The sequence below is a fragment of the Gambusia affinis genome, linkage group LG06, assembly GCF_019740435.1.
Source record: "Gambusia affinis linkage group LG06, SWU_Gaff_1.0, whole genome shotgun sequence".
Lineage (NCBI taxonomy): Eukaryota > Metazoa > Chordata > Actinopteri > Cyprinodontiformes > Poeciliidae > Gambusia > Gambusia affinis.
In genome coordinates this window covers 9,759,818-9,786,875 of record NC_057873.1, presented here as the reverse complement: position 1 = coordinate 9,786,875, position 27,058 = coordinate 9,759,818, and the positions used below count along the sequence as shown (strand labels likewise).

General features: G+C 41.3%; 1 protein-coding gene across 4 annotated transcripts in view; it reads left to right on the top strand.

Moving 5' to 3' along the window:
* The first annotated feature begins 716 nt into the window (after positions 1-716).
* The window catches only part of epha4l (eph receptor A4, like), a 63,635-nt gene continuing 37,293 nt past the window's right edge, over positions 717-27,058 (top strand). The window contains exons 1-4 of one of the 4 annotated variants that reach the window (XM_044118668.1): positions 717-1,138; positions 2,600-2,667; positions 5,719-6,382; positions 26,287-26,442. In XM_044118668.1, coding sequence (XP_043974603.1) covers positions 1,042-1,138; positions 2,600-2,667; positions 5,719-6,382; positions 26,287-26,442 — 985 coding nt within the window. In that variant the 5' untranslated portion in view covers positions 717-1,041. The remainder of the gene's footprint in view (positions 1,139-2,599; positions 2,668-5,718; positions 6,383-26,286; positions 26,443-27,058) is intronic. The other 3 variants (XM_044118669.1, XM_044118671.1, XM_044118670.1) reach the window with 3 other exon arrangements.

Genomic DNA, 27,058 nt, shown 5'->3' with positions numbered 1-27,058 from the left:
TTCACTCATTGCTCTACCAATTTAAACATATCTCTATACTGTTTTCTGTTAACATACTGAAACATCTAATCCAAATGTTTAGGTAGAATTTGTTACCAAAACAAAACAGCTTATGTTTCTAATTTTCTATTAATGTTTTTATTTAACCTCTTTACAACATGACATTAAGAAACTGATATTTTTTTTTTACTTTTATTTAGATATGATGCAGAATATTTGATGCCTTCTGCAATTTACTTTTCTTTATAGTGTACCAAAAGACAAAGGGACAATAATCCATACAAGTTTACCACCGATCTCAGAGCAGCTCGTGTCAATTTTTACAAAGTGCATTACCATGTAATGCAAGGGAAGGTCACGCTCCTGCTTGTTCTTTAATCCAATTCCGGAGCCAGAACAGGTGTCGATGTGTCCGCTAGGTGGCGACCTCGGGCTGATGAGGCTTACCTCGGACTGCAGACATGCAGGATCAGCACAGTGTGACTGTTGATGAGCGCAGAGGGCAAGAAGAGACGCACTCATGAGCCGACTGCTTTATTTGTAGCTTTGATTACTCATGTAAAGTAAGAGATGAGCTGGTGTTCCCAAGCAGAATAAAACTAATTAAACTGTTTACAGTTTATTATTTGATTCCAATTGGCAACTCACAAAATCATGTTGTTGTTGTTTTTTTTTTTTTTTTTTTTTTAACACCCTGCAGCACCCCTCTGTGAGGGGGTTGATGACACTTGAATAGGGGGGCAGTTAATGGTTATTTGCACCCCGCTTCCTTGTCCCCGAAGTTTCCTCCTTGAATTGTCGGAGTGCGCGTCCGAGCGCACAGACACGCCTCCAGCCTGTGGATCGCTCGGTGCGTCTCTTTCCTGCTGTCCGCTTCAAACCCATATTCCGCTGGGGAAAGTCAGAGGACGAGAGAGTGGGAGTGTGTGTGTGTGCGTATGAGAGAGAGGGAGAGAGAGAGAGAGGGAGCGAGAGAGCGGGACCAGAGAGAAGAGAAACGCGAGAAAAAGAAGAGAGGAAAAAAGCCGAGCCGCGTCGCAAATGGCACTCATGGCAGGGATTTTGTTTACGGTCACCGTTCTTATTTCTGGGATTTCTACTCTCGGTTCATCGGCACGGATATACCCACCAAATGAAGGTAAGAAAACTACAGCAGACTTTAGACTTCATCCACCCTCCCAGCTCCGCACCGTCCCTGTGCTTGTGTTTGCGCAGCGGAGACCTCTCACTCCTTGGCCCCTCGTTGCGTTTGCAAGGGGGCCCCTCAAAGAGTTTACAAAGAAAAACACAGCGACGATCACTTTTTTCCCCCTTCAAGATTCGGCGCATAAGGGATGTCCAAATGCGCATTGCTCGTTTTTGCCTCGGCTGCATGGAGACCCTGTGTGCATGAACAGATCTCGCTTGTGGTCCCGACGCAGACTGTTTTGTCAAGAAGAAGAACAAAACCTGAGCTGAGCTCTAGACAAAATGCGCTTAAATGTAAGCGTAAGCGTCTAAATAAAAATTATATTAAATAAAAATTCAGGACAAAAACTCCAGAATGAGACTAGAAAAGCAGCTCCGGACCCAGCATTGTGAGAGCTCATCGCTCTTTCTGTCACTTTGATGGAAGACGGCGACAAAATCAAAAAGTTGAATTGCGCGACTCTGCGCGTGTAAGATATGTACCGAAATACGGGGGGGAGAAAGAAAAGAAACAAAACATTATATATATATATATATATATATATATATATATATATATATATATATATATATATATATATATATATATATATATAGGTTAAATAAAATCGACGGAATAATGCAAAATGTTTACACCAAAAGAGCAGAGGGTTTGGGGTTTAACTTTCTACTGATCGGCCTGGACAGCATTCTCTTCGCGTAGAAGAAGAGAATGCTTTTTTGCAGAATATTTTTCTATTTGTGTAGAGAGCGGGATTTTAAATAAAGTAATCTGGTAGCAACACCCTGTGTGTCCCCATCGGAGGAGCAAATCTGCATTGGACTCACACAGACGCACTCATTTACATTTATTTTAGTTTTATACAGGAGAAATATTAAACTTTTGTTTCCGTATATTTAATTTCTATTACTAAATGAAATTTATATATTATATTTAATAAAAATTTGATTTTCAGTGCAGGAGATAAGACATTTTACGCACACTACTTACTGCTGTTTTGTCTAGAAAACTCATTGCGATTAACTCTCTATTGAGCTATTATGTTATGTTTTATCTCTGTTTTAATTTTAGACTCTTCATATCTGCATTTGGAACATCTCCAAGCTTAAACGAAGCACGTTTAAAAAACCTATTTGAGACCCATACACCAATCGCTATAAATCATCCTCCTCAACGAAAATCAATCAGCGGCCATCACAGCAGGGGAATTACTCAGAACACGACATACGCAGGGACAACAGCAAATTTAATTTTAATTCCCTGCCCGCAATGATATTTCTCATGTGCGGATATTTTTCAGTTTGACTGTTATTTGGTTAAAAATTAGGAAGCCATTTTTCTTGCTATGTTGATGTTGTGTGGACAGTCTGAGACTTACATGCTTGAACGTCTCCCATTCTTGTTTTCCAGTCACGTTATTGGACTCCAGGGCCGTACAAGGGGAGCTGGGATGGGTCGCCAACCCGACAGAAGGAGGGGTATGTATAAAAAAAAAAACTGTTCCACCGAGAGAAGATATCCATTATTTGCAGGGGGTTTGGGAGAGGCGGGTGTGATAAATAAACAGTCCTCCCTGATAAGAGTTTTTTTCCTTGTGAAACCATTCCAGGAATATTGGGTTGGATATTTTGTTTGTCATTTGTCTAACCTGTCAGGGTATTTATTCTTGGGGCAAGGAGGCACAGGGCTTTTGAGATTCTCATATATGATAACCTTGAGTAAAATGCCACATTATTAAAACTAAAAAAGTAATTGAAAACAAATAAGACTCAAATATGTAGCAGCATCTATTAGCAGAAAAGTGTCAGTTATCCAAGCTACTGCATAAATAATCAAATATTAATGTCAGTTAAGGCGTATATTCATTTGGTATTTGTTCTTTTTGGGGTTTTTTTACATAAATTTGAGGAAAACTTTGGAAACTGTGTGAAATCACCAGGAAGTACATTTAGAAGTAATCAAGTTATATCTAGTCATTCTGTCCTTCAGCGAGTAACACAAGTCTAACAATATGATATTTAGTGATAATTTAGTCAGGCTATCTGCACTGGTAGCCTACAGTGTGATTTCAGTTACTTACTTATAGTAACTTTGCCTTAGTAAGAGTTCTGGATGAGGTTCTTTTATCGTCCACTACATGACTGCCCGGGTTGTTCATGTTTCTTGTAAGTGAGGAAAAATGTAGGTGCCATATTTCAGCCAGCTGACTAGCTGTGCACAGCAACAGGTGGAAGTGGGGCAATTCTGTGTTACCCAATGCTCCAGACAGCCATAATAAAACTCCCTCTGGCACTTTGTCTGGCATCTCATTAAACAGACTTCTGTGACGGTAAATTTGAGTGGATTTGAAAATGTAACTTTTAAACCTTGGCATACTTTGAGACGGTAACTAGGGCATGCCTTGGAGTGAGATCATTTCATTCAAGGTAAACCAAATATTTTGATCAAATAAAATGTGATACTTTATTTTACATGTGGAGATACTTCAGAACACCTGGAGGGTCCCATGAGTTTCCAGAGTCCGCTTCAAGTACCCACACAAACCCCCCACCTCCAATGCCAGAAACCCCTGTTCCCCTTTCTGCTTGCTCCCCTTGCCTCTAACCACTCCGTAATGGTCAGATGCAGGGGCTGATACTGCAGCGGGCGTCAGGTTTCCTGAATAGACGTTGGATTGAATCGGTCTTTGTGGAGAAACTTTATATCCCTGTCCACCATTCAGTTGAGGAGGGAGGGAAAGAGGAAGAGAGAAAGAGAGGGGGGAACTTGGCAGCTTAGAGAGGGTCCTCTGGAACTGATGAATAAGGCGGAAAGTGCCGTGGGCTTCAGCCCCAGCTCCGGCTACAAACCAGAGAGGAAAAGGGTCGACTAAATGTGTGACACCACACTCTACCTGCCTCTGATATTAGATATCAGAGCTCAAATAAAATTTGGACACCTCCTCCAGCTCTACAAAGGGTAAATTTTGATAATGTGTTTAATTTCCTCAAGAACCTGAATGAATAGTAGCTTTCATTAGACAAAGATTTTTCTCTCTTGAATTTTAGTTGAATTGCATGAATAAAAAGAGAAACACAAGTGAACCTTTGAAAGTTTAAAAAACCCCATATCATTTTCAACAATTTGCCCTGTTACTGAATCTAAAATCAGTGATACAGATGATAGATGCTATGCTTTTGACCCTGCACAAATAATTCTGTGCTGCGCTCAGGTCCTCCTATCGGCCGTCTTATCACAAACCATTGATTGACAGGGTCCTGGCAGCTCCTGTGAGCCTGCGTTCACCCTCTCATTATGACCAATTGATCTCATTCTGCCTTTTTCCTGCTATCAGGGAAAGGGGCAGCCTTATCTCAGCGGCGCTAGATTTTCACAACAAAAGGGGAAGGGTGGGAGGGTGTGGGATGCAAAGGGAAGGGAGCAGAGTGGAATAGAACAGCAGGGAATGATAGACATTTTCTCAAATCATACAGCTGCAGCTGTATTTAGTATTATCCCTTCCACCTCCTGGGAAATAAGGTTTTAATCCGGAGTGTTTACGATTAGCCATTGAGTCATATCTGCCAGCATCGCCCATATCTCCCATCATCCCGGTTCTATTCGTTTTTGTATGGTTTTCCAAATAGCTAAAGCTACGCCAGCCAAAGGCTTGTCTGCTTCTGTTTACAGTCCGGCTCAGTCAAAGACTCTTTTTAAAACACACAGTTTAAAAACTTGAGGGAAGCATAGTGCTTTGAGCCTTTCAAGATGAGGTCCATATTTGCTCAACAGTGCTCTGTTGAGAGGGGGAACTATATCATAAGTAAAACAAACACTCCCCTTTGGCAAAAATAAGCCAAATCACACAGGGTAAAATAATCCATGCACCTCACATCAGTACCCTTCTCTTTATGAGTTCATGCTAACCTCAGTGAACATGTGCGTCTCGGTCTACAGGTCTCTCTTGATTATAGAGACACAAAGCAGGCCAGGGCCCATTAGATCGTTAGCACTTGTTCAAAGACTTTCTGGGTCTGTGCAATGCGGTGATGGCATTCTTTCCTTTATAACTACTCTAATGTTCTTAAACATCCACACAATGTTTGTGTGTGTGCTGGAAATTGATTTTTTTTTTCTATATCACTCCCAAAGTAATTGTACTGAAGATCATTGAGGCATAAACCTCATTACACTCTCTTTCTTTCTGATACTTCAGTAAAGGCAGCGAATAAAAGTGGCTTTGTGATTCCATATTAAGGGCTAACAAGTCTATTAGGTGTAATTCATAAAACATGCATTAAGTTAAGCAGTCATCTCAAATATTGACTAAAACAGTCAAATGCTCCTTTGAGGTTACATTACCTCATAGTCATGTTAAGCATTCCACAGGCCGTTATGATTATGAGATGTTTTTCAGATGTCCTTAAACCTTAAGAGTTGTTTTTGTACTACTTTTTTCATTATTGTTTGTGGCATACAACTTAAGCTGTAAGATCCATCAAGTCTAATTTCATTCTTGTTACATTCTTTTTCTCTTGGCCTTTCCCTAGTGGGAGGAAGTAAGCATTATGGATGAAAAGAACATCCCCATCCGTACATACCAGGTGTGCAATGTCATGGAGCCAAATCAGAACAACTGGCTCCGTACTGACTGGATCCCCCGTGGAGGTGCCCAGCGTGTCTACATCGAGATCAAGTTCACCCTGCGGGACTGCAACAGCTTGCCGGGGGTCATGGGAACCTGCAAGGAAACCTTCAATCTTTACTACTACGAGTCCAACAATGACAAGGAGCGCTACATCCGGGAGAACCAGTTCACCAAGATAGACACCATTGCCGCAGATGAGAGCTTCACTCAGGTGGATATCGGGGATCGCATCATGAAGCTGAACACGGAGATCCGGGATGTGGGTGCCCTAACACGGAAGGGTTTCTATTTGGCATTCCAGGATGTTGGAGCGTGCATTGCCCTTGTTTCTGTTAGGGTCTTTTACAAGAAATGCCCATTATCCGTGCGAAACCTAGCTCAGTTTCCTGATACTATCACTGGTGCCGATACGTCATCGCTGGTGGAAGTTCGTGGCTCATGTGTGGATAATTCAGAAGAAAAGGAAGTTCCTAAGATGTACTGCGGAGCTGATGGAGAGTGGTTGGTGCCCATAGGGAACTGCCTGTGCAACCCTGGATATGAGGAACGCAATTCAGAATGCCAAGGTAAGCAACGGCCATTTATGTTTTTCTTTCTTACTGTTTTCTTTTACCTAATTCTAAATGTTTACATCAAACTAACTCCTCAAATCCTGACCACACTCATCCTTTAGTAATGTTCCCTTCCCCCCACCTGTAATTCTTTGTTTCAATCCCCTTTGTTTTGTCTCTTTGTCCTGTGCTTTCCTTTCTCTATTTACCCACCTAGCACTCTGCTGGAAATTTTTATCTCCTCGCTCACTTGCTTTCTCCAGTCTTTTCATGGTGTTCTTGTGTGATAGAAGTAATGATGACTGTAAGTGGAGTAATTAGCAGGCCCACTGGGAGGTGTTGTGCAAAGGGATGTATCCCAGGAGAATTGGTGAAACTGGGAGTGTAGCTTAGAGCTCCAACTGGTTCACACTACTGCTGTGTCTTTCACCCCACCTGTTCTTTCTCTTGCTCCCAATGGAGCCCAAAGCTTGAAAAGGAGATAGACAGTTTTGGGAAGAGTGGGAAAGAGTGAAATAGGCTTTACGATTCCAAACATATTTGGGAGGAGTGAAAATGCTGTGGTGAGATTGGGCTGAGATGGCGATGTTTGTTTTGAAGGACTATCCTTTTTGGACAATTATTCTAAAATCAGATTGTTGTGATTCTAAACCTGGCCCTTGAGCAAAGATTAAAACATAATTTTAGAGTTCCCTCTTCTAGTTTCTTTTTAATTTCTGTAATTTCTTAATAGTTCCTCAGTCTTCTGTCTGTTTTATTATGCCCAGTGGAAAGTGTGACATGTGGCACAGCACTATTTTTGTGGATCATGTTGAGTGTTTTACCAGTCTGACCCAGGGTTGTAAGCCGTCCTATAGGGCGGATGCCAGTTTTGCTTCACTGCTTTATTGGTAGACACCTCCAACAAGCCCATCACCATCGCATACAAAAAGCAGTGAGCTGCAGCAGCGAGGGGTCAGAGGCTGGGCACGGGTGATTAACAGGAGGGACGGACCACTACACCTCTCCTAATTTACGAGGGAGCCTTTATCTTGGAGAACTAATTGCATGACAAACAGGTCTGGTGATTTAGGGGTGCCAGTGGCTACATGGGGGTAGGGACGGGTAAAAGGGTTCAAGTAGTCACAGATGGGGCTTGGGGGTTCTTTTTGTATATATGACCAAAAAAGGCTTCCCTGTTACTGCTTTCAGATGATTCCCACCAGATCAAAACATGGTTAGTTGCATAGCTGACATAATGCTTTTTTGGCACACTGTAATGCAGTTTATAATCATACCACCTAAATTTTTGGAAAAAGAAAGGTCTATGATCCTATTCACTTAACTCTATCTTATACTGGCTTTAGAAATTAAAGTAGTGTCCTTATCAGAGTAATTCCTGTTGAGAAAAGTTGCTGCTACAGAAAGCTGTATGTATATGCAACCATAGATTTTATTGGACTAATGCAGTCTTGTTATATTTTGCCAGCTCTATTCTGACACTGTTTGATTTTAAGCCAATGTATCCATTTAGGTCACATATCACTGCAGCTCTTTGATTGTGTTTAAGTTAACAATGCCAGCCAATCCATTACCTTTTAGCTTCAGTTACAATGTTTATATTTTAACATTTCACTTGCAGTCGTACTCTGGGTGACATGTCTCGAGTGCAGACTGAGCAAATGAACTCTACTGACTCCAGGGTTAAAAGGTGCTGCTCACCATTGGTTCTCAAGTGCACTGATGAGCTGGTTAGTATTCCCACAAGTGACAGGCTCTATGGGAGAATGGCTCCACATCTCGATGGACATGTTGACCAAGAAACTCAGACAGAAGCTAGTTTTGGGGGCAGGGTGGTTTTCAAGGCCAACCTGAGGGTTTTGCTTTTCTTGATGTGCGTTTTGTGATTTGAAACAATTTTGAGTTTGAAACAGTGCGTCAGTCTGCACTTAGACTAGATAGTTGTGCACCCTCATACTCAAAGGTGTTTTGTGCTTCACATGGTGTTGTTGTTAGAAGGTGTGCGTTTGTAGGCTTGTGTGTCGTTTCTCTTCCTGTGTATGCGTGAGGTTACAAGGGCACCTTGGCCCCTGGTTCCCAGCCTAAGATGAATGGAATCTCCTCCATCATTGTTTGGGTGACAGGAGAGCCGACTGAGGAGGGTGATGTTTGGGGAGAAAAGGGAGCCGAGGGGGAGCTTATGGGGCACAGAAGACTTGCATTCTCCTCCCCTGGTTGAGGTCAAAGGTTGCCCCCTTCTGCATCCATCTTACTGCTCTGTCTGACAGGGTTGTGGATCCAGGATTGATTAAGACGTCAGGATTTTGACAGCTGTGTTGGTAGAGTTTGTATGTGAGTCTATACTCAACATAGACCTGGGTGAGTATGGTGTACCCCCAGGGCCAAGGCAAGAGAGACAACCAAGAGAAACTGAGGGCCAACGGCCCCCCTGATCTAAGAAGAGGGCTCTGTCTGTTTGTGTTCAAGATCCATTTCCCTGTTAACTATGCCCCTCACCCTCACTACCCTCATCCCACCCCATATGTTCTGTAGGGATTATGAAGGTCATGGAGGACTCTCGCTCGTCATCTGGTGAGGAGCATCTTTACCGTTGAAGGTGCTGCAGTGTAGATGAGGGATTTGGAGGACGACATTAGTAAGGATTCTGTAGGCCATTATACAAACATAATTATTGCCTCTACAGCATTTTTGACACTGAAAGAAAAACTTTCTTCCAATAGCCACACATAGCAGGCATGTGTGCTTTCATTAAAATCAGCGGATTTGAAGTTATGATTTATTTGCCTTCATGTTGTATAGGTTTGTGTATGTTGAGGATGCAGCCTTGTTGAGGCGTCAGCAGTTTCATGTGACACTGCAGATTACTTGCTCGCTGAGCTGTGAACAGGTTTCCTGCATCTCAGTCAACACACAGCATGTCTTTTGTTTCCTTTGTGAGATTCTTGTTGACAATTGCATTCCCTTCCCCTTCAGTATGTGTACTTGATTTTTTTGGTGGGATTTTGCAACATGTTTGGAAAAATGAGTCCCATGGACAACGCTGGATGTTTGTATGACTAATTACACTCACAAGACGTCACCATACATAATTCTTGTTTTCATGAGAACAAAACCAAGACATTTTACTACTGTTTTTCTGGAAAGAAAACATTAAAGTTTTTCCATTTTCACAAAAAGAGCAAAGATGATATAAATCGCAAACTGTGTTTTAAAATTTTTCTTTTATTAGTTTACAATTCTTCAGGCCAGGTCGGACCAGTTTATTTATTGTGGTTTCATGCTAGTCTCCATCTATTGTTAAGAGAAAAAAAAAACATAAATGCAATACAAATGAAATCAATGTTTCACAACAGTAAAATTCTATTTTATATTCTATTTCGTTCAGGTATTTTAGATTGGAACTGTAGATGAACAAATGTCCTCCAATCTGATTAAAAACCGTAAAATTAAAGCCAGTTTTTGGGACCAGTTAGAAGCTTTAAGATTAATGCTAACTTTAGCATAGTAAGAGACTAATGATTACCCAGTCCTGGTATTCTTACACTGTTCATCCTGGTGACCATATTTTGATTTTCAAAAATTGAAGACACTTGGACCAGTCATGTTTACTTTCTTGTTGACATGCTACACATCTTCTCTAATTTGGGCATATTTCTGTAGCGGACCTTTGAAATCACGAGAAAATATATTATACTATTTGAAAACCTAACAAGTAGAAGCTCAAGAAGTAGTTGGAGAGCAAAGTTGATTAGTTTTACAGAACTGCTTAAAAGCTTGCATGCCTGACTCAGACCTTTTAACGTACATTTTCGATTGATTTAATGCAGTTAAAAGTATTATATGGTCGGGAAGATAGCTTCTATTGATCCTGGAGGCTGGACATGACTTTGACCTATAGTCAATTTACTGAAGAAGAATAATCCAAACCTAAACTTTAGCCAAGCATTGCTCTAGATGTCAGATTCAAGTTTAAAATATTGTTTGTGCTTTTTCTTTTACACTTAGAGTGTTGATTACTCAAACATAATTAATGCACTTCTCTTAAATTAAAGATTACTGTAGCTTTTTTCTGGCTAGAGGTTCCTTGATGTTAATTTACTGCAAATCTTGCATGAATACCACACTTCACTTTCTAGATCCATTATGTTACCATTCAACATTTTGCTTGTATTACCTGCATGAGTGGATCAAAGCTTAAACTGACTGGGAAGTCAGTTTGGGTTGAGATTTTTTTCATCACCTGACGTTCCCCTGCTCCCTTCCCTTCATTCATGCACTATTCCCAGCTGTCTCTGTTGAGCTGGAAGCCCTCAGTGGTCCTGGATTAAGAGGTTTTAAGGATGAAATTTCTCTGCTCATTGTGAGTGTGTATCTGGGTCTCCCATTCTTTCTCTCCCTCTGTTGACAGTTTTAAATATGCGCTTGGGAGCATCATTCTAAATTCACCACGTAATTCTATTTAGCCAGCCGGTCCCCGATGGCTTTAAATACACAGACTCACTCTCCCTCTCCCATTTCATCCCATGTTCCCCCCCCTCTTCTTCTGCATATGCACAAATTAGGTATTTGCATCTTCTTTTACGCCGGCTTAGTTGCTTGCTTGTTCTCTTTCTCTTCCATGTCATCCGTCTCCTTAAATTTCCCTTTGCTTCAGTGATCTGTTATCTGCATTTATCTTTCTTTTACATCTCTTCCTCTTTTTATGCTCCTTTTATTTTTTTCTCCCGAGCTCCTGTTAGTAATTTTCACCCATTGACACTGTCTTTATTCTCGCGCCTTCCCTTTTTTTTCTCCTCCCTCTGCGCCGGCCGTCGAGGTGGTTAGTGTTTGTCAGCCTGTCTGTGGTGGCGGCAGCAGGAAGTGGGCTGAATAATGAGATTATACCTTCAACGGTGGGGGGTTGGGGGGGCAGCACACTGAACATCATCACCCGTCATTCTTCTCTCAGACGTGCATTCACAAGTGACACTTGTGAGCGCTCACTCTAACTCCAATTATAAATGCTCAGTTTCATGCAGAGAAAGAGAGAAATCAACGTGCCCGCTCACGCACATGCACGGCCTTATGCTTGAATATCCTGCCATGCACATGTGCAAAATGACATGGTAAACAGTAAACTCAGAGTACACTAACACATATGTACAGCAGATGCATGCACAGTCAGAGGCAAGCTGAGTGCAGGAGGATAGAGGTGAATGTACTCATCACTCTTTCTGCCACCAGAGACGCTCATTTTGTGCTGCTGAATAGAGGCGAGGAATCTATTACCAATTGAAAGCAGGATAGAACAACAGGTACAGACAGAGAGGACAGAATATCCCATGAGGTTCCCCCCCCAGTCCTCCTGAAATAATTATTTAAGCCATTTTTAACACTTTGTTCTCCTAGATGTTGAAGCTAAAATCCCCTGAATGCACAAATCTTCTGTTTAGTAGCTGGAGGAGGGGCTGCTGGTGGTAATTCAGACATCATTAGCTGAGGTGCTGAAAAGTTTTTCCTGCTCGGCCGGCCGTCCCGCCTCAGTATTTGTTCCCTTTGCAGTTCTCGGCACTCAACACCCTTCTCCAGCCCCAAATCACCTCCCCACCCTCTCCCGTCGTGCCCCTCTTCAGGGCAGGAAGCCATCAGTGATAGAACGTGTTCTGTGCCGATAGTGCCGAGCGCGTGTGTATTACCGCAGTGCTGCAAAAGAAAAAAAAGCTGCTTCTACTTATTTATTCCCTAATGACTTTTTAACCTCTCATTTATTAGAACCAAAGAAACTCAAAACCTTGTTTCGGATTCTTTTTTATTTTTTATTTAACCACCCGTCCTTTGCTGCGGGAAAGTGCAAATATATGTAATATGTCAAACTTAGGTTTTAAATAAAGAACACTGGCCTGAGCTGCAGTTTAGAAATTATCCTTGGATATTAATATAGATGGCATCATTTTCAGCAAAGTGCTTTACTGGCAGATTCTAAATAAATCTTACACAGTGAATTGAAAGGAAGCGGTTCAACAATATATATAACTGACTAATAAAAGAGAGCGCATCGTTCAGAACCACTCAGTCAGATCAGAAAGTCTGTTTAAAGAGGTGTTTTCTGAAGATTTTAAAATAGATTGAAATCATAAATGCAGTGAGTTTGCATAGCGTTTTTCTTGTCATACTTATTTCTCCCAACACCTTTTATGCCAGAGCCACATCCAGAACTATACAAACACACACACATTTATACGCTGATGCACAGTTCGACAGGCAACATGGGTTTTAGTGCCTTGTGTCAGGGCATGTCGTCATGTAGCAGGGGAGAAAGCGGTACTCAAACTCATAACTTTCTTTTTGCAAAACAGCTACTGAACGCTAAAACAATAAGGCGCCTTTGTGCTTTGCATTTAGCTTAATGGTACAACTTTATTCAACCTGATGCATTTGCAGTGGATTTAAACAACCACATAGTTTAAATTTCTAAATCAGGCCATTTTACACTGCAAAATTGGAAAAATAGACTCAAAATAATTACTTGTTTATCAAATTTACATACATCGCCCAAACTTCCACAACCACCCAAACAAGCTCACTAAAATAAAATATATTTTTTAGTTTTAGTTTGCTTTTGTTTAGCTAAAGCACCTTATGCACAATGGGGATAAATAATAAAAAGCAAAAATATTTATTTATTCATTATTTTTAAAAGAAGCACGTCATAATTTTAGATTGCCTATCATCTAATAGTGTGTATTTTCAAAAAATGAAATACATAAATAAATAATGGTACAATAAAACATTTATTAATCTGGATAGATCATCAGAAAGTATTCAGAAAGTGCGACTTGTCATTTAGCCCTTCACACCTTCACTGTTCCTCTTTTAATTTTTTATGTCTACCTCTTCGGTGCACTCTGACATCTGAAGCTGCTTTTATTTTTTTAGATATAATTTAGTTTAAAAGGCATGGCTCAGCAGAAAGCATCCAGATCTTTTGTTCATTTTGTATGTTGGGTGCTTAACAGTGCATAGATTCATAAAGTCACAGCTTAAATATTGATTATAGCATCAGAAACATGCTGATAAAATGTCTTTGTGGTGTCTGTGCACGATTTAAATCACCTCTGAAGTTGTGCAAACTTAAACGTACTTATTGGACAATAAGTAAACGATTTCCCTGCCAGCGTCCTCTCTGTTTGTACGGAGGAGCTAGCACGGCTGTCAGATGGCATCAGCGCCATATGTGGCATAGAAGTGGAAAAAATTGACAAACATTTCTGCTCTCCTCTCCTCCTCTCTCCTCTGCACTCATCCTTCTGAAAAGCATCCTCTCTTTGAAGCCTGCGTTGGGAAGAGGGAGCGATTAAAGCAGTCAGCAAGCAAATTAGCATGTCAAAAGGTTCTGAATCAATACCCCAGCTCTCTACCAACACAACCCCCTCCGTCTCCCTCTAACCATCCCTGCCATTCTCCCCATTCCTCCGACTGCTTCCCCCTCCATTTTCTCCCGCACTCCTGCGTGCTCTTGCTCTTGTTCCTTTGCCCCTTCTCTTTTCTGCTGATCTCAATTGAAAATCTTCCTCCCCGCGCTCTCAGCTGGCAGACGGCTGAGAGAGAGGAGGCCGAGTTTGTAAAGAGAGATGGACGGATGTATAGGCAGAGAAAGACGGGTAGGGAGGGAGAAGTGGACAGGCATCGAGTGGGCATGGGTTGGACGGCTCTGGAGAGAGGGAGCCTGTGAAAGCGGGAAAAAAAAAAAAGGGCCCCTGCCACCCTCTTTGTGCCGACAGACAGGCAGAACGGACCTCTCTCGCCAAGAGGAGCAGAGGAGATGGAGATGAGGAGGCAGGGAGAGAGAGAAAAATGGAGACAAAAAACATGGGGGGAAGTGAAGTGGAAAGAGATTTAGTTCCAGTCTGGCAACTGTGCTTTTTCTGCACTTCATCCATCGGTTCACCATTGCACAGAAATTCTTTTGATCCGGGGCAATGTGCTGCTGTAGGTGTGTGAGCCATTATCTGTCCCGTATTTGTTCTTTGCATCTGTCTCAACAGGCGTATCACATGCTGTATCATAAACCTCTATTAATGTCCCGATCTGGTTGCACGATCTGAACCTGGAGACAAAGCGGCCCGCCGGCTCCTCGGGTGGACGAACTGCTCTCTGCTCGCTTTCTGACAATGGGAAGCTGATTGCAAACACCTTGAAAATGTTTTATCTCTCCTTGCCTCTTTCTCCCACTGATTTCTATCTTAAGCTCCCTCAGTCCCGCCGGGCCAATAGTAGGTGGTCTTTTCTTCTATTTCCCCCGTCATCCTGTTCTCTCGGGGCACAGGGTTCAGTGGCCAAATCAAAGAGCTTCTCTGCAGCAATCAGTTAAGGGTTATGACTAAAAAGGCTTGCAATAAAGCGCCGCTGTTCAATCTGATGGGCCCTGAGACTGGACACAGTGCCCATGTTAATGAGCTGAGATTCCCTCTTTCTAATCATGGTGGTGGAGGAAACTGAACACCGCTTTATGCTCTCCAGAATCACACGCATTCGCATCAAAATATGTCAAAATAAATCTCAGTACACATACAGAGGTAGATGCAAGCAAAACTGTTTCTTATGCAATTATGAGTTTTAAATCAGTTACACTAGGAAAGATGCATCACTTTGTATTATTTGATCTGTCAATATTAAATGATATTAAATAGATATTAAATGATTCGGACCATATAAGAATTGTATTCAACATACTCCAAATACTTGTTTCTAGTTGTGACTGGTCCTTAGTATGTGTATATTATAAGAGCAGAGGTGAAGCCACATCATGTGTAAGCGATACACTGTAAAACAGGGTTTACAAATATTTAAAAACATATATATATATAGGGAGAGAGAGATTAAGTTGCCTCTGTGATGTACTCTCAGAATTTTTGACCCACCACTTTTGTTTTTAAATACCCACCTTCTCTCTAAACAACATAAATCAAACGTTTCTTCAAGGAAATAAGCCAGTATTTTTTTTTTCTTGTGTTCATGTAGAAATCTTTGGTCTTATCCCAGAACTCTGAGATCAGCTGGCTGCCCTCCTGTGAATCGTCTGTGCCTCAAAATACAATCTTGTTTGTGTATCAAGCACACTGTGGGGTTTCTTGTGAGGTGCAACCTCCCTGTGGGAGAGCCAAAATGTAATTTGAGGATGTGGAGGTCTTGCAGCGCTGGGAGACCTGAAGCTACAGCGCTCCAGCCAGAGGCAGAGGTGCATCCATGCCAGGGCATGTCTCTGGGATTAAAAAAATCTTGATCCTTTTTGATCCCAAGCCTGTTGCAGAATACTGCTGGAAGGGTGGGGAGAAGAAAATGAGACGTGTTTCTCTTGAAGCTTCACTCCAAGGTGGTATATTAGAGGAAGAAAGAAACATGAGTGGATAGAAAACCGAAGGAAGAATAAAATAGAGATAGAGAGAAGTTTATTTGATGACCTAGTGTGTATACGTGACAGAAACAGTGTGTGTACAATAGAGAAGAAAGGATGATGAATCAATTGCTACCTTCTGGCTCTGATAAATGGCTGGAGATATAAAAGGTGAAGTGGAGGGTTATGGGTACAGAGTGATGCGGCTCTTTGAACAAGCCCGGTGTGGTCAAAGCTCGACTTCCAGCAGCTGCGGTTGATATCAGAGCCAATATTGCTGGTGTTTGTAGTTGAGCTGTTTCACCTGACACTGAAATGATTTCAGTGGGAATGGGGGCACCTTTGAATGGACCTTTTTTTTTTATTGAACTACCCAACAATTATTCTGCTTAACAGAAGAAAATACCTCCAGCAACCAACTTTGATTTTATGTGGTGTAAGACCTGTTTTTGTGGTCATACATTATTGAAAAGAGTTGGGCAATTCTGTACAGTTATGAGCAAATTTCTGACAAGCCTGGAGGCTTAAGTTGGCTTCAGTTGCTGGCGAAGATCCCAAAATATTGGGCTTCACCCTACAGAGCCTTGCAAAACTATTCATACCTACTAAACCTTTCCTGGCTGTGGTTTTAACCTTGCCCAGGCTAAAACCTCAAACGTAGGGGTTTTAATCTACTTTGACCAACACCAAGTAGTGCATAACTGTTCAAGGAAAATGATGCACAATTTCAACACAAATAAATGAAAATTTCAAGACATCTATAAAGTGAGTTATGCTCTTGTATTCAGGCCCATTTACTATAACATCCATGAATAAAATAAAATCCATTGCACCCGTTAGAAGTAGAAGTTTGTTATAACTCGGGAGGAGCTGCATAGTTGATAGCTGTATTCTGCTTTTCAAAAACCCGTGCCTTTTGGAAGAGTGGCAAAAAATTTTTTATGAAAACAAAACTACACAAAAATTTGTTTGAAGTTTTCACAAACCAAATAGGAATCATTTACAGTGACCTGTTTACATAAAAGATAAGAAGGATTAGTTTTTCATGAGCTTGGAGGGAAGAAATATTCCAACATAACACAGAATTCAGTTTCAGTGCTATCCAAATACATGATGTTCATTTTACACTCACACTGATTGGTTTCTCCTCTAATCACTCTGCCTGTGCATCTGTCGTCACATTAAAGCTACATGCTAAAACATATTAGCACAGCAATCCTGTCTATGCAGCCATTAACCTGAGACATGCTGTACCCCCCTCTCCCCCCCTCACACTGCAAGGCCGTGTTCAAGCTGCCTGTGGTTAGAGAAGGCTTCGCATTCAAACTATGAAACATTTATACATGCTGATTTGTCCGATTGGCTTAGGAATGCACGCAGTTATAGTGCCAAGCATGCCATACTAACAAGAGGCCAAATCACTTTTAGTCACAGGTCCCCTTTAAGACCATTACACTTCCATAAAGGAATGACCTCAGTCTTGTTTGGAACAAGAAAAAAAATTAGGGAAAGTAACTTGGAGGGGGCAACACCAGAATAAAGTAAAGGTCAATGCTTTGACACCTACATTGGAGACCATCGCTGACCTGACATGAGCTGCTGAAGAGTTACTGACCCGAGAAATTTTATGTCCCTCAGTGTACACGCACACACACAGCAGTCACAGCACTAGTGCTAGTCTCAGAAACTCACACACACACATGCACGCACAATAGAAGGTGTTTTGAGGCCCCAGACAGGCTGTCGTCTGGGAGCTGCCTGTAGATTACCTAAACAAACAAACTAAAAATAATCTTTTTAGCTGTGAATCGACCCTTTCCGAGCTCTCCTCACGTACATCCAGAAAAACCGCAAGAGGCTAATGGCAAACTTGCCCTTGAGACTACTGACAACTAGGCAATTAAAGTTTTGCATGTGCTTCTATATGCTTAAGCACTGACAGATGTGTGTATCACATACTGTGGGTCACATGTGACTGTGAGGTGTGTTTATAATCTGACTCACTACAGGGGATTGGATAGGATTACATCTGAGTTTCATGTAAATTTACTGTTGTGGGAAAGTTTTCATAATGGAAAAATCTGATCATTTGAAAAACAGACAGATTTGCACAGGTTTACATATGGATTTAGAATGTGGTAATGATATCAGATAGAAGTAATTGTTCGTGGTATAAAAGCCACCTGAAGGAAAACACATAGGACATCTAGCTGAATTACTGGTAGCACATATTTACCCTAAATGACCAGATTATGATGTTAAGAGAGTCCCATCTTAGAACCCTCATTCCCCCCAAAAATGAACAAAAATACCATCTGTCATCCAGTTCACTTTGCATAAAAAATTTTTTGGTAATAAAAACTTGCACAATTCTTTGAAAAGCTGATCTTTGAATATTTTTGAATGTTGTCATGTTACAACTTCAAGTTTTTTTATAGGAAATATCTATAATCATAAAAGAAGATGTACATTTTAACTCCCAAGAGCCAGCTTCTGTTGCCAAGAATCAAACTGCCAGTATTCCTCCCTTGAGCCACCGCCTACTTTACATAGCATCCGACCTCTTTAAGGGATGCATCAGCAGTTCACCAGTGTATACCACTTCACTGAACACACCATCCCTCAGGAAAAATCTTGTGGTGGCAGTACTATGCTGTACCTAGCTGCCTTCAACAGGCAGCTAGGCCTAAGTTGATTGGAAGGTGAATGAGGCTACATACAGGGTAATCCTGTTAGAGGGTGCAAAATCTTCCAGCACCTTTAAAGATACAGTCAGATCTGCAATGGAATGATTGAGATCAAAATATATTTGTGTGTTAGTATGGCCCAGTAAAAGATCAGACTCTAACTCAACTAATAATCTATGCCAAGATCTAAACTTTGCTTTCGACAGTTTTTCTCCATCTAATCTGATTCAATTTAGTCAATGGAGAACAGGCAAAATAATCACCTTCTGAAGGTGCAAAAGACTTAAGCAGCCAATTGCAGTGAGTGGTGGTTCTACAAAGTAAGGACTCAGATGAAAATTATGTATTCTCTTCAAGTTACAGTTTTATGTTACATCACAGAATATTCCAAATAAAGCACTCAGTTTGTGGCTGAATTATGCACAGAGAAAATATTCAAAGGGTATGAATACTTTTATAAGACATTTAATATGCTATTAATATCTGATTATGCTTTCTAAATTATTACTTCTTGTAGTGATCACACAGAATAATTTAGCCAATGTAAATTAATTGTAAAGTTGCAAAAATAAGAGGATGCTTACAGATGGAACTGCAGTAAAATAAATGAATAACGCTGTTTAACCAGCATGTTCTGCACTGATTTGTTATCGATTTACATTAAAGAAAGACACGTGTTTCATACTTGTTTACAGAATTGGATGTGAGGCCCCTTTCAATCTGTTTCCTTATCGCTTCCTCTTCCTTTTCACCTATTCTTAATGTGTGCTTGTTGTGTTCTCCTTACACATCCTCCATTTTCCTTTCCCATTCTCAACGGCTCTCCATGAGCAGAATGGTTTAACTCTCCCAATTGTTTGTCGGTGTGTGCCGGCACAGGAACATTAGCATTCACCCTTCCCCTCTCATGCTCCTGCTTATTTTTCTGTTATTATTTTGATAATAGACTCTAAATGAAGCTCTTTTCATTCTAAATAATGTCAGGAAAGGATGCTAAAAACACACATATGCAAATGTGCTCTGTCCAACATGAAACTCCATCCTTAGGAGACCTTGAGAAAATTGGTTTGACACAAAAACATGACTGTTTGTTTATTGAGCATTGTCCCCACTGTGCTGCTGTCCTATTTGTCAACCTCCTCTCAGAAAAACACGCCTGTTTAGTGGATGTGCGTGTGTCTGTTTATTTGCATGCATGGGTGGTGCTGCGGAGTGCCTCCGAAGCGCAGAGGGCTTTTGAAGGGCTTTTTGTTCATACCTGACTGTGTGCAGGTGTGCAGAGGTTTGTACGCCTCTGTTTGTGGATGAGGTATAATTTCTGGTCTTGTTTGCCTTGAATCATGGTCAATTATCCACCTTCTGTGTGGATCGTAGGTCACAAAAGGCCCTCAATCTTTTGGCGTCGTGCCCAGCTTTTGGTGATGCCACCTCTGGCACAAAAGCTGCACAATCCCAACATGTCCAAGTCCAGCAGGATTTCATCAAGGAAAGATATTATTTTCCCCTTCTCTCATTTTAAGCTGTTTGCCTTCTTTGCTCACTTTACCCTCTGTGATTATGCTTTCCTTCTTGGACCTTTCTTTAGTGTTTGATCCATTTCCTCACATTCACCTTCAGAAGCCTGTTCCTTATTTTTTAAGGAGTGGCGGTGTACGTTCTGAAGAGGCTGGGTGGAATACATTAGATTTTCATGATATAACCATTGTGCTGATATTCCTTTTTAAAGCCAGGCTGGAGAAATTAAAGGGGCAGTTAAGGCCTACGTGTCAATATGAACAAGGAGACCTTGCTGAACAGGAAGTCTAGAGAACAATATATATATTTTTTTCCACTTATGCAACACAAGGAATAACAATAAAGGTGGTTCTATGTTGCAATTTTAGCAAATAGGACAGTATTGAAGAGGAAATGGCTCATGGAACCTTAAAATTTTAATTTACCCTTGCTCATATTCTTAGTAAATAAGTCTCATTTTCCCACTGCTGTCAACCTTTAGAACCTCTCGTGGAAAATAAAATAGATGTTCTCAAGATTTGATTATAGCACGGCATTAATATAATAGCAATAATTGTTCTGTATGTCTTCCATTCAAATACCATAGCAACATGTTTACTAGCAAACATTGTTTGGGACTGTGAATGGTACGTACCAACTGAAGTGCAAATAAAAAGCTGAGTTCTCTGTCTTATGGTGACCATTTTGGATTATTCATTTCAAATAGGTGAAAAGCATCCAAATTTGATTTTGATTTTTTTTTTTGCTACTTGGAACTTAAAAAGTTGGACATTTGGTTACCATTGCCAAGCATAACTAAACCAAAATGTTTCAATCAATCACCAACCACCACTGAATAGTTATCAGTTTGTTGTCATGTCATTGTTGTCAATCACCTTAAGACAATTAGATAATTTTGGTAGTCGGAAAACTTGTGTACAATCTACATTTTATTATGTTATACACATTATTAAAACTTTGTGAACCGTTACCTGTATGGAGTTTAGCTCTTGTAACAAATTTTTAGATCTGAGTAAAAAGCCAAGCGATCAGCACAAGATTGTCATTAGGTATACCCTGTTTTGTTCTCAGGGCTTAGCTTGGTGATAATTTTGATTGTCACTATGTGTTTTACTCAGCTGGGGCCTTGGCTGATGCTCCTGTCTGCTGGATACATATATTTTAATGAGGGCTACATTTCTGGTAGCACTCAGTTGATGGATTGGTGCTGCTAATATACAGTTATAAATCATCCGACATTTGACAGACAAACTGCTGCCAAGTCTCGTTCCCCCGGTATTAGCGACCACTACCGAAGCCGCAGTGATTGTCAGCAATGTTGGCTCTTGTCTTCTTAATGTTGTTAGCCCTGCTGGCTTTTGTTTAAATCCTTCATTACCACTAGTAAGGATGTCAACCCAGATGTGACCATCCGACTTTACTATTTGCATGTTAAAGGATGATACAGCTAATGTAGGACCTTATCCCCCAATCCAGGTCAAGGTCAAGATGTGTGTCGAGTATTCGTCATCAATCATGGTGATCAGTTTCGCTGGCCGTGTGTCCCTCATCCATCATGCTGATGTGTTTTGCTTGCCGCGTGGCTCTGCGTTGCTGTCGGGGCCGGAGGTAATTAATAACGTAGAGTGACAGAATTAATGAGTTAACCTGCTCCACTCTCCTGCTGTTCCAGTGACAGATGCTAACGGTCAGTGGCTAGTGATCCTGTGCTTATATACCAGCCACTCAGGTGACTTGATGTCTAAGCTTTTTCATTGTCTGCATTCAGCACAGTTAGAACATGCAGCTTGTGACTGATATTGGGCAAGAAGATAAAGCACTGAAAAAAATACAAATGGTTTCTAACAGGAGTCTCGCAGTTATCATCAATCTACAGAAAAACAAAGAAGCCATACTGCATAGTGATGGTTGGCTCTTCAAGGTGCAGAAACGCATTTAGATTGAAGCAGAGACTCTCCTTTGCCTCAAGGCCTGAAAGTTGATCGTTTGGTTTTTCAAAGAGCTGCTTTGTGGGGATGCCTCTGACTGCTCTTCTAAAGAGTGCTTACTGTCTGTTTTGACTAAAAAAAGGGTCTGACTTTTCATCACTTAAGGAAGATAAAGTGAAACCATGAAAGCAGTGAAAATGCCATCGATTGAACTTAATTCTCTTCTTCTGATTAAAAGAGCAGCTGTCTGTCAGCAAAGGCCTAGCTATTGTGTTCTATGTGCTGGGTGTTACATTCCCATAGCTTTGAACCGCTATTGTGGTCTGCTCTCATAGTTTCAATCCCCAGTGCATCGGATACTTTGTTGTGTAGGCTGCAGTATAGCTTGCCTATCGGGCTTTATATGTGGGTCGCACAAGGTGGGCTGCAGCGTGTGGGTAGATGTGGTCTTATTTGGCTGCAATATCAGGAACATCTATGCCTGTTCAAAGCTTGTTGTGTGGGTTGTTGCCACTCTGAAGAAAACTTCAGTTGGCATGCATGTGGGTTGCGATCGTAGCATCAGTAACTTTTTTAAACACTCCTATTTTTGTCGATGGTTGTGTTGATTGCTTTGTTGTGAACAGATTTTCCTGCCTCCATACACACACTGCAACCAATTCAGCCAGAGGAATCCCCACCACACTTGCAAAACTACTCATTAGCTCCCTCCCCTCCCCACCCTTGTCATCCCTCTCCTCTAAACGGGCTTTAGCTTGGAGACAACAGGAATGAGGATTGGGCAGGAGAAAGACTGACAAAAGGAGGGGGAAAGACTAAAGCCGGAGAAGAGGACTGAATGAGAGAAGGATCTGCAGGGAGAGAATAGGGGAAGAATACGATGCCCCTGTCTATGAGGGATCCAATTTTTTTCCCGCTTTTCCAGAATAGAACAGTAAGTCACCAGTGTCTTTGTCTGCCTTTGATCTCTGAGCTCGAGGATTTGGCACCTGACAAACCCCTTTCTGTCTGAAAGGAGGCCTGCCGAGAGAATGCCAAGGAGAGCGGGAGAAAGAGATAGAAGGCAGAGGGAGAGTCAGAAAAAATAATAAAGAAGAGCTAGAGAGTGACATGGGCAAAAAGGGAAACAATATTGAAGAAAGTGTGGAAAAATTGGTTTCGACTTTTGCAAGCTTTATAAAAGGGATACGATGAGGGATCTTATCCTAGGTCCCTTATAAACTAAACACACGTGTTCAAGTGTGTCTGTATTTGCGGCTGAGTGAGGGTTTGCCATGGCTGGCCCGGACAGTGATAAATCCAGAGAGTCTTAAGGGGGAATCTCAGACCACCCACTGCTGTGGTTTCTCCCCTTAGACACACTCTCATGCTCCTAATAGGAAGCAAATTTCCCAGCTTTACTTGGATATCGACCTCTTTTTTTTCCTCTGTCATTCCTTTCTTTAGGGCAGTTGGTGCTATAAACAAGTCCTCATGTTTTTCAGACATATGCTTAAAACTCAGATGTTTGAGAGTGCAGATGAAGATGCCAGCACATCTCTGTAGGTCTGGATTTTCACAGAAAGTTTTGGGACGGCCTGTGGGCATTCTGAAGACAACCTGGGATGGCTTAATAATTGACATGCAAGTGTCTTATGAATTATGCACAGTTGGAGGTACCCCAATCTTAGGTGTTTTTTTAGGCTTTAAAGATACTCTGCAATGAAGACCATGAAGTTTGGGACTCAAGTAACTCTCCCTCCAGCTTTTAGCATCAAACACAATCAGTTGACCCCAATCTAAACTCCAGACACTTTCCTGGTCAGCGAACAAGTACCTATCCCTAATGCAACTTTGTATTTTGCCACTTGAGGTGGTCAAAACCGCTTAAAACAACACCCAAAATCCTGCTGTTTTTCTGTCTCCAGAGGTTTGAGAGATTCCCTCAAAGATACAGAGATAACTGAAAGCACCTCCTGACTAATCTGTACTCTCTTTGTTTGTGAAACTGTGAAGAAAAGAAGAGGCTTCGCTCACCCCTGCAGGCTGCAGTCAATGAGGCCGTAGCTTAGCGTTAGTGAGTGAAGCGGCAGGGATTTAGCCCCGATTGAGTGAATGGAAACCGACAAAGAATGACTCAGCAGGTATCAGCTAGCCCCACTCGGTTGACGTTCTGGTACGCTAATCCAGCTGCTCCAGAGCAGAGTCTGCGAGGCAAAGAGTTTATTACGTTTACAATAGAGGGATTTTCCGGTATTTTAGTGGGCTTGTGGAGGGTTTCCTCAGCTGTTTGTATATGTGAATGTGTTGGCTGCTTGGTGGAATGAGAGTTTTTCTTGGACTCTCTCATTGCTGTGGTGCACGTTTGCTGATTTGATTTCTAGTGTGGTTAACACATGGGGGAGTTACTTGAATTTATGTAGAAACCTCTGATGTATTTATGGCTGCGGTGTGGATACCATCAGAAACATACTTTGAGATCTGGATTGGTTGTGAGCCATTTCAACTAAAGGGGTACAGACAAACACCGTTATGGCATAACATTATGACCAGTAAAAGGTGAATTGAATACCTCAGAGCATGTAACCTTTTGGTAGCTTACTTAAATTTACTTAGATTAGGCAACTAGAAAACATTTTGTTTTCAGTTTGCTATTAAAGTAGGAAGAATAAGTGTAAGAATTTATATGAGCATCACAAATGCTACATGGCGGCAAGACTTCTGAGTCCAAGTAGCTCCAAAACTACCATTAGTTGTTCAAAAGTTGTTCAAGGAAGAAACAGTGGTGAACCAGCAGCAAGCTGCAGGCTAGTTAGGATGACCATTTTAACCATTTAAAAGTTCAAACAATGGGCATGTGAGCATCAGAACTGGGCAGTGTAACAGTTAAAGAAGGCTCAAGAATGGTTTTAGAAGCAAGCCAATGATGATGTTTGGCTATGATGCATGTAGTGCACCATCTTAATGAAACTTACCAGAAATTGCTTTGCTGGGAACAACTACCCTCAAAATGCAAAGAGAGAAGTGCAGAGCCAAACAAGATGGCTGTTAATGCTGATGCAGTATTTTGAAACTGCCAAACTACAACCAGGAAAAAAAAAGTACAGAAAATAGGCATCATTATTCATAACAACTCCTCTTGTTTGTTGATTGGCCTGGTTGAAATTCAATGAGAGAAATCCAATTCATTGGGAGAAATCCCACACGGAACAGGGAGATGAAAATCAAGTGGAATTGCATAGAAAGTCAATGGCCAGGTTAGGTCAGGGCTAAACAGTGACCAGCTCAATATCAGTCAGGTGATTATAAAGTTATTCTGGATAAATTGTAAGTGTATAAGTTAACAACCGAAATTTAACATGAATTCATTGGCTCTTTATGCACCGTGATAAGATGGATACTAACATACACATCGCATCAGTTTTAACATAACACTACCAACACCCCAGCTACCATACCATTACTCTCCAACTGACAAGAACATGCCAACCTCCCTGAATGACAGCTTATTTGGTCCAATCGGTGTTGCCACTGTCTGCGCCGCGCCTCTTCCAGAATTGCTCCTTTGTCCTCCTCTTCTGGTTCAGCGCTCAGGGGGTGAAATATAACCCTGCCAGGTTTCCCCCGGCCATTACAGAAACAGATAGACAAAGGAGAAACTCCTTGAAAGACGAGACCTCCAATCAAACTGTCGATCAAAAGAAAGCCAAGCACTGTCGCCAAAAGTAGGAAAAGTGTCACTTTGGTTACCGTTTTAGATTGAGGTGTATGTAGGTGTGTATTTGGACTCCAGCTGAATAAAAGCAACCCTGTGAGAGTGACAGAACCCCTACTGTGCCAAGTGTGGTGGTATTTGCTTGTTAAGTTGTCTAAAATGCCACAGTCTTGTGTTTCATTACAGTGCCAAGTCTTGCTGTAGCTTTGTTTACAAGTTGTGCAAGAGCGACAAAAGATGGTTATTTGAGCTTCTATTTTCTGTCAGAGAATATTGCAACCAATACCACAGTTCTCCTGTTTTCTGATACCAGAATAGGGATTAATGAGAAAGGTGAAAAGAAACAAGGCATGAGAGAGAAAAAAATGGTTAAATTGACAGAAAATGGCAAAGATCAGTATGTTCTCTACTTGTCCTTCATTGGAAAACAGCTTCTGTTAGCCTCTCAGATTACATAGAGCAAAAACAATTATGTCTTTGGTACTTCTTTTATGGTGAAATGTCAAATGCAGCAACTGACAGATGGCTTCATTAAAGGATTTATTGCATTCTAGGTGATTTTTCTTACCCATTTGTGCTTCTTGTTTTGGGTATTCATATCCCCAATATTCCTTTTCTATTTATCTTTTATATAAAGAAAACTGAAATGTTTGCTGAACATTCTGCGTGCTGATGCAGATCACATTTAACCCAAGCTCCGTTTCCTCCTTGTTATCTTCCAGCCTGTAAAATCGGTTATTACCGTGCTCTGGCCACTGATGGCTCCTGCTCCAAGTGTCCGTTACACAGTTACTCCGTGAGGGAGGGCTCCACCTCTTGTGCCTGTGACAAGGGATTCTTCCGCTCGGAAACAGACCCAGCATCAATGCCCTGCACCCGTAAGTACACCCGTATTCCAAAATTTTGCATTTCTTTATTACAGCTTACATCTTCCTAGCATGCACTGCTAAGCTGCGTTATCAACCTTACCCTTTCATAGAAAAGCAGCCCGTTCCACACACACACACACACACACGCGCACACACCCACACACAACCACGCACACACACACACACACGCACACACACACACACACACACTAATCATCCTGCACAAACATTAAACCAGCTGCTGATGCTTTAATAGGTGTCTACTGACTACAGGTGGCACATAATGATCAGTCATGGTGACATGAAGAACTAATTATGGCATAAACTGTTACACCTCACTGTAAAAGAGGAGTGGACAGTGAAAACACTAGAGGTTGAATGTTTCCAGGAGGTGGTAAAAATAAAGTTGGTGAATCAGTCAGATGGGGCAGTACATGTGCTAAAAAATTAATACATGAGGAAAGAAATATGCTTAGTGTGAAATTTCTTACTATGTGTTCATTTTTCTCTTGGTTTTTTTAAAGTTTGTAACAAATTGTGAAAATTTGTTACAAACAAATTACCCCCTTAGTTTTTTTGGGGGAAAAAACAAGCTATATGCTTTTAACATCGGAGGCATATTATT